Consider the following 8,486-nt stretch of genomic DNA (forward strand, 5'->3'; position numbering starts at 1 on the left):
CTGTATGCACCACTCTGCTTTTAATCATTAGTGATTGATCTCTGCTCTCTTCCACAGCATGTCTTTTTCCTGATTCTCTCCCCTCAGCCCAAACCAGTCCCAGCAGAAGACTGCCCCTCGCTCAGCAGGGTTCTGCTGGGAAGGTTTCTTCCTGTTAAAAGGGAGTTTTTCCTTCCCACTGTCGCCAAGTGCTTGCTCATAGGGGGTCGTTTGACCGTTGGGGTTTTTCTGTAATTATTGTATGGCTTTTGCCTTACAATATAAAGCACCTTGGGGCGACTGTTTGTTGTGATTTGGCGCTATATAAATAAAAATGATTTGATTTGATAAAATAATAATGAAAACAGAAATCTGCTGTGTTATTTAAACCCTTCCACCCTGTCTAAAAACAAGCATAACATTTATGCTCTTTAGCATCATCTTCTTTCGGCTGTTCCCGTTAGGGGCGCCACAGCAGATCAGTTGTTTCCATCTCACCCTGTCCTCTGTATCTTCTCTGTCACAACCACCTGCATGTCCTCCCTCACCACATCCATAAACTCCTCTTTGGCCTCCCTCTTCTCCTCCTCCCTGGTGGCTCCATCCTCAGCATCCTTCTCCCTATATACCCTGGGTCCGTCCTCTGCACATGTCCAAACCATCTCAATCTCGCCTCTCTGAATTTGTCTCCAAACCGTCCCACCTGAGCTTTCCCTCTGATATGTTCATTCCTAATCCTGTCCATTCTCGTCACTCCCAAAGAAAATCGCAACATCTTCAGCTCTGCCTCCTGTCTTTTTGTTAGTGCCACCGTCTCTAAGTCGTACAACATAGCTGGTCTCACTACAGTCTTGTAAACTTTCCCCTTCACTCTTGCAGATATTCTTCGGTCACAAATCACTCCTGCCACCTTTCTCCATCCATTCCACCCTGCCCGCACTCTCTTTTTCACCTCTACCACACTCTTCATTACTTTGGACAGTTGACCCCAAGTATTTAAAGTCATCTACTTTCACCACTTCTCCTTGTAACTGCACTATTCCACTGGGCTCCGTCTCATTCACACACATGTACTCAGTCTTGCTCCTACCGATTTTCATTCCCCTGCTCTCCACAACATACTTCCACCTGTCCAGGCTAGACTCAGCCTGCTCTCTACTCTCACAACATACCACAATGTCATCTGCAAACATCATGGGGACTCGTGGAGATAAGATCAGACTCCTGTCTGATCTTATCAGTCAACATGTCCATCATCATTACAAACAAGAAAGGACTCAGAGCTGATCCTTGGTGTAATCCCACCTCCACCTTGAATGAGTCTGTCATTCCTAGTGTGCATCTCACCGCTGTCACACTATTCTTGTACATGATCTGCATTACCCTCACATACTTCTCTGCCAATCCTACAATACCACAACTCTTAGCACTCTGTTATAAGCTTTCTCTAAATCCACAAACACACAATGTAACTCCTTCTGGCCTTCTCTATACTTCAACTTTATGCCTCTGTAGTTACTGAGATGAGAGATGAGATTTATTGCCATTGTCATTACACGAGTGCAACAATGAAATACGTTACACTCCAATTGCCTCAGACAAAATACAGCAATTAATCCGCAATTATTACTAGTTAAACGTAATAATGGCACACATCAGAATTAAAGACAACACATATACATTTGACATAGGGGTGGTGGCCTAGTGGTTAATGCGCTTGGTTTCAGTGCAGAAGGTTCCAGGTTCAAATCCCACCCCTGCCACATTTCTCCATGTAATGTGGAGTTGCGTCAGGAAGGGCATCCGGCGTAAAACCTGTGCCAATTCAACATCCAGATCCACCTTGGATTTGCTGTGGCGACCCCGAGTGCAAACAAGGGAGCAGCCGAAGGGACTTAATTACATTACATTATTTATGTGCACTAAACTTGAAGCAGTCCATCATCCGAATTGAGGCAAAGTGGGTGAAGGATGCAGCAGGAGGGGCCTGCACCCCCCAACTTGGGGAGTTGAAGGCTGCAGCAGTAAAAACCACGCTGCCTTTGAGGTGGCAGGGTGAGGGGAGTGGAGAGACACAAGGGGGGGGGGTAATAGGGATGGAGGGAGGGAGACATGCTTCATGTGCAGATGAGTTAAGTTTATGTCCTTACGTGTGTAAAGTCTGACATTGCTAGGCAACAGCAGGCTGCGGGGGGTAGATAGATAAGAAGGGGGAGCCGAATTCCTTCACCAAGGCCGTAGATCCTTCTGGGGGAAGAGCAGGGCATTTGGCCTTCAGGAGACGATAAGTCTGCCATGTTGATGTTAGGCGGAGAGATACAGAATTCCATTTACTGCACCTCTGACCGTCTTGAGTCCAAATTTATGAAGAATATTCTTCGGCCTTCAGCAGCACATTCCTTTGCAATGCAGCAATATGCCCCAAGATAGTATCCATTTTGCGTTTGAGTTCAAGAGGTAATGCAGTCTGAGATTGCACTGCATTGCCCAACTCATTAATCATGATGGACAGATTGGGGACGAGATTTTGGTAGCAGGCATCTTGCTAATATTCCTGTAGGTCAGGGCAGCGCACAAATCAATCAGTGCCAAACCTTCCACCATAAAAGCGAAAAGAAATAAATCCTCAACGTCTTCCACAGAAAGTGGACCCAAGCATGCCACACTGCATTTCTCTCAGGCATCGAGAGCATAGCCTGCTGGGTAGGTTCTATCAGGGCACGCAGGGTCCCCCAGCCCTCCCCCAGCCCTGATTTCCTTGTCGAAAAAAATGGTGTCAATAGCATTGAGAGACCAGCTGATCAATTCCATGGATAATCCAAATCTTAATTTGAAGAGTTCACAGTCTGGTGAAGCTGGGACTTTGAAGGTCAGTGCAGAGATACAGAACATAAAGGAGGAGAGGACAGGAGAGGAATGTGACCGTCCTTGCTGGAGTCCCAAGATGTCACTGCAGCTCTGCGCATCACCCTTGTTCTTAAAAATAGGAACCAGCACACTTCATCTCCACTCCATAGTCATCCTCTCACTTTCCAAGGTTTTATTAAACAATCTGGTAAGAAACTCCACTGCCATCTCTCCTAGAAATTTCCATGCCTCCACTGGAATGTCATCTGGACCAACTGCCTTTCCACTCTTCATCCTTAATAATCTCTTGCACTTCCTGATTTACTCTCTCCACATTGTCCAACCTTTTCTCTCTCTCATTTTCTTCATTCATCAGTGCCTAAAAATATTTCCTCAACCTTAACACACTTTCCTTGCTTGTCAGCACATTACCATTGGCATCTTTTACCAAGTGTTTGTCTGCTCTGGGTGTGCTTCTCAGCCTGAGCCAGAGAACTCCAAAGCTTTGTCCCATCAACAAGAAAAATAAGTTATTTTAAAAGTTGAAATATATTCCCAGTAGTGTTCAGCCATCTGACGTATCTTCAGCATTCTACTCATGACAAAAATAAATCCCATTTGATCCACAGAGACAAAAAAAAGCATAATAATGACTGGAATAAATACAGTGCTTTTAAAGAAGCCCATCAATGTTTGTCTGCTGTGTGTACATTTCTCAGCGTGAAACATGGGACAGCAGTATTTTGTGCCACCAACAACATCCAAAATAAATGACAGGTACAAGGGAACCTCTCCTGGTCTTCTTCTTCTGTCAAGTTTATTGGCAGTTTGCAAAGCAACACGATGCATTACCGCCAACAACTGTTTGGGTGTGGAGCATTATATTATATTAGATTAGATTAGATTAGATAAATGGAGTCTAACGTCCTCATCAGTCATTGTAAACTAAAATCTTTTCAACAACGAAAAAAATAACGGTATTAACGGATTACCATTACTTAATTGTTCCTAGTGTGACTGCAGGACCTTTGTGGCCGGGACGGCGGTGGGATTGAACCCGGATGGCTCACACTAAAGACCATTCCTCTACCAGGTCAGCCAAAGGGGAATTCCCTCTTAGCCAAGCTAGCGGGAACATCTTTTCAATCAGGACCCAGGACCTTCATCCCACTACATATTTCCCCACCATTTTTGACTTCGTCCCAAAGTCACAGGTGCATTTAAGCATGTTCTGTGACTACCCACATCCTGTTGGTGATGCCAGATTGTGACCGTAGGACCTTTGTGGCCGGCACGGCGGTGGGATCGAACCCAGACGGCTCAGACTAAAGACCATTCCCCTACCAGGTCAGCCAAAGGGGAATTCCCCATTAGCCAAGCTAGAGGGAACGTCTTTTCAATCAGGACCCGGGACCTTCATCCCGCTACACTAGCCAAATACCAAAAATCTCTGACTTTCATTTTCATTCCACAAACCAGTTCAGAGCCTTGATTAAAAGCGCACACAGTAATCCAAGATCTCTTTGTTCAAGAACCATATGTCTTTCTCCAGAAACCAGGGGAGGAGGACAAACTGGATCGTTCATATGAAGAAGGTTCTGATCCAGATTCCAGAGCAAAATGCATTTTGTATCATTCACTTGAGACTCGAGTCACCTGTCACAGCCAGATCTCCTTGCTTGGAGGACAATCAGACAGAGCCAAAAATAGGGGGGGGGGGGGGCGGGGAGGCCACCTTTCCCAGACGCATATAAGTATCCCAATTAGGACAGTGCAATTTGAAATTTGGTGTCTTGCTGACAGACACATCAATACACAGACGGGTGCAACTCAGTTAGTGGAATTTGATCGCCTAGGCAATCCCCTCGACTCTTAACGTATCTTAATTACATTATGTTTGCCTCGTTAAAACAAAATGAATGTATGAAAAAAAAATTCTGAAGTATTATTTTTTTTAACAACTGGCAAGTACAACTGAATAACTTTGTAATCTTTAAGACAATGTGGAACTGCTGCCTTAAAACTACTTAAAATTACCTCTCTGGACCCTGACACACTGTACACAAGTAATCAAGAATACATTCCACACTAAGCAGCACAAACCTGTATCAGGCTGGTGAAATATTTAGAGCCTCTACATCCTTCGACCAGCTCCACCCTCAAGTTTTCAAAGCAATCTGCAGAAATAAAAGCATCTTAATTTGCAGAAAAATTAGCCAAGAGAACCTCCTCTTGGAATTCATTACATCTGATGTTCTTTTGAAAGTTGCACCTGGCGTTATCCATTCTACATAATTTAGCCATTTCACAGAATGTGTTTGTACAAAACTGCACACGGTGAGATTCGTTGTTTTCCGTGATCTTTGCGGAATTGATGGGTGCCATAAACACAGCACTAATCTGGATGAGGAGTTGGAATGTTTGGATTATGGATTGTCCAGATGTGTCAAGGACCTCCTGAACTCAAACATCAACAGTATATCTGTACGTGGTGAGCGTGTCAAAACATGTCGAGATACTGATTCATGTCAGCATTCTTGTCTCAAACTCAGCCAATGAAGTTGAAATACAGCTGAGAAGAATTTATGGAGTCAAGAGGTCAATGGAGAGAGATATTTGGCAATAACAAAACCTCTGCAGGAGAATGAAAGTCTGAGTCTTCAGGTTCCTGGTACTTCCACTGAGGCTTGAGCAAATGAAGGAGTCCATCATTCATTGCACTGTGGATCTAACAGAGGCTGTCCATATACCTGCCAAATTTCATTCCATTGGATTATCCTGTTAATGAAAAAACCATCATAAATTAAATAGCTGTGCACAAGGTCCAACTCAAAAGTAAAAAAAAAAAACTTGCCAACAGAGCGAAATATTTGAAAGTTTCCGCTCCAATTTTTCAAAGTCATGAAGTAGAGAACATTTTGACACCAATCTGGCTTTCTGTGTGAAAAATCTACAGACAGGTTCAAGTAGGGCCATTTTGCATATTTTGGAATTTTGCGTGGAAAAAAAGTATCACTGTAAAAATGGGCGTGGCCTATACCTGTGGAAAGAGCTCCCTCTGCTGATCTTTTTTTTTCATCAAAAATCTACTCACAGTACCCCATAATGACAATGTAAAAAAGTTTATTTTAGATTTTTGCAAATTTATTAAAAATAAAAACGAAGAAATTACGTATTCATAAGTATTCACAGTCTTTGCCATGAAGCTCAAAATTGAGCTCAAGTGCATCCTGTTTCCACTGATCATTCTTGAGATGTTTCTACAGCTTAACTGGAGTCCACCTTGAGTAAATTCAGTTGATTGGACATGATTTTGGAAGGCACATATCACAAATCACACACATTATGGCAACTACGTGGTTAAACTGGTTTTACCAGAAGCACAGTGGTGTTTTGTGTGTTTGTGTGCGCTTCCGCTTTAACAGTGTTGGCAACATGAGGTTGCTGCGGTGGAAGAAACGGATCCGTCTGGTTGGAGGGATTGTGTTTATCTTCTGTGCCGTTGCATTTTTAAAGGCTGTATATCAACAACTAACTGAAACTAAATCACATACGATGAAGTCTCTCCATCAGCTGGAGTCAAGCATCAAGAAACTGGGTGAGTTCTCACGATTACTTGTCTTCTCAAACACAAAGACTGTGGATGGGTGTTTTTAACAGATCTATTTTTCCCCTGTGGGTTTTAGTCAGAGTTACACACATTTTATAGTGTCTGTAATTTGAAATACAGTTTTATGGAAAAGGTTCGGGACAAAAGAGTTTGCTTTTTTAAGTGGGAAATTCAAACAAATAAAATAGTGATAAAAAGTGATCATTAGTTGTGTTGCATTACACTAAAAGCTGCCCATAGTTCTATTCATATCACGTGTGCTTATATACATAGATACACACATATATAAATAAACAAATGTGTGTGTGTATGTAAAACAAATCTCAACATTATTTTAAAAATGTACAATGCCATCTTCTTTACATTTCATAATTGATTCAAATCGTCATATATATATATATATATATATATATATATATATATATATATATATATATATATAGCTGTGTGTGTGTATATACACGTCACCATTTTTCTCAGTAAATATATTTCTAAAGGTGCTATTGACATGAAATTTTCACCCGATGTTAGTAACAAACCAAATAATCCACACATACAAAGGAATCAAACCATAGATGTCCATAAATTAAGTGATGTGTAATAATGTGAAAAGACACAGGAAAACAGTATTGAACGCCTGACAGTACTGACACCCCCCCCCCCCCCCGAGCTTGACTTGGTGGAATTCGCTACCTTCAACATTTTGCCGTACACACAACAGCAGCACATTCTTTTAACTGGAATTTGTGGCACAGGTATGAAAGATTTTCACCCAGATACGAGAAACTCAAAGACACCTCATTGCTTGAAAAGTGAGTCACATAGGAAACATCTCATGATGTGTAAAAGCAAAGAGCTCTCTCAATATTTTCGCAAGCTTATTGTTGCAAAACGTACTGATGGCATTGGTTGCAGAAGGATTGACCTCTGAATGTTCCATTGAGCACTACTGGGGCCATAATCTAAAAGTGGAAAGAGCCTCATTTGTCCATAAACCGGGCACGACCAGGTGTTCCTCACAAGACTGCTCACAGAGGAGTGAAAAGAATTATGAGAAGAGCTGCCCAGGAGCCAAAAACTGCTTCAGAAAGAGCAGGAATTAGCAGGTACAGATATTTCAAAGAGGCAGCACGGTGGCTTAGTGGTTAGCACTGTTGCCTGACAGCGAGAAGGTCATGGGTTCAATTCCTGCCTGTGGCCTTTCTGTGTGGAGTTTGCATGTTCTCCCTGTGTTTGCATGGGTTTCCTCTGGGTGCTCCAGTTTCCTCCCACGTCCAAAAACATGCAGGAATCTTTAAATTGTCCATAGGTGTGCGAGTGGGTGTGAATGTGTTTGTTTGTCTGTTTGTGGCCCCGCGACAGACTGGCGTCCTGTCCTGGGTGTACCCCACCTCACGCTCTATGACTGCTGGGATAGACTCCAGCCCCCCGCGACCCTTGATTGGACTAAGCAGTTGAAGGTGTGTGTGTGTGTGTGTGTGTGTGTGTGTGTGTGTGTGTGTGTGTGTGTGTGTGTGTGTGTGTGTGTGTGTGTGTGTGTGTGTGTGTGTGTGTGTGTGTGTGTGTGTGTGTGTCCAAAGGCATGCAGGTTAGGTGAACTGGTGAGTCTAAATTGACTGTAGGTGTGGGTTTGAATGTGTGATGTTTGTCTATATGTGGCCCTGTGGTAGACTAGAGTCCTGTCCAGGGTGCACCTTGCCTCATGCCCTATGACTGCTGGGATAGGCTCCAGCCTCCTCTTGACTCTTGACTGGAATAAGCATGAATGAATGAATATATATATATATATATATATATATATATATATATATATATATATATATATATATATATATATATATATATATATATATATATATATATAATCAACATTAAATGTGTTAAAACTTTACAAGCTAAAATCAGCTCTGAAATATTTGACTCTGAAATTTTAACACTCCCCTTTTTGCTGTGCAGAGCAGCTAAAGGGGTCTGAACAGAAGATCCAGGACCAGATGGTGGATCCAAATCAGAAAAAGCACCAAATTATTTTTCCCCAGTCTGCCCTCTT

General features: G+C 42.5%; 1 protein-coding gene across 3 annotated transcripts in view; it reads left to right on the forward strand.

The window, feature by feature from the left end:
• The first annotated feature begins 6,248 nt into the window (after positions 1-6,248).
• Positions 6,249-8,486, forward strand: part of LOC117516143 (probable polypeptide N-acetylgalactosaminyltransferase 8) — a 24,722-nt gene continuing 22,484 nt past the window's right edge. For all 3 annotated transcript variants that reach the window (XM_034177042.1, XM_034177044.1, XM_034177043.1), the window contains exons 1-2: positions 6,249-6,424; positions 8,393-8,486. The exon at positions 8,393-8,486 is cut by the window's right edge and continues 135 nt beyond it. In XM_034177042.1, the coding sequence (XP_034032933.1) occupies positions 6,262-6,424; positions 8,393-8,486 (257 nt within the window). In that variant the 5' untranslated portion in view covers positions 6,249-6,261. The remainder of the gene's footprint in view (positions 6,425-8,392) is intronic.

Source organism: Thalassophryne amazonica, chromosome 8 (assembly GCF_902500255.1).
Source record: "Thalassophryne amazonica chromosome 8, fThaAma1.1, whole genome shotgun sequence".
NCBI lineage: Eukaryota > Metazoa > Chordata > Actinopteri > Batrachoidiformes > Batrachoididae > Thalassophryne > Thalassophryne amazonica.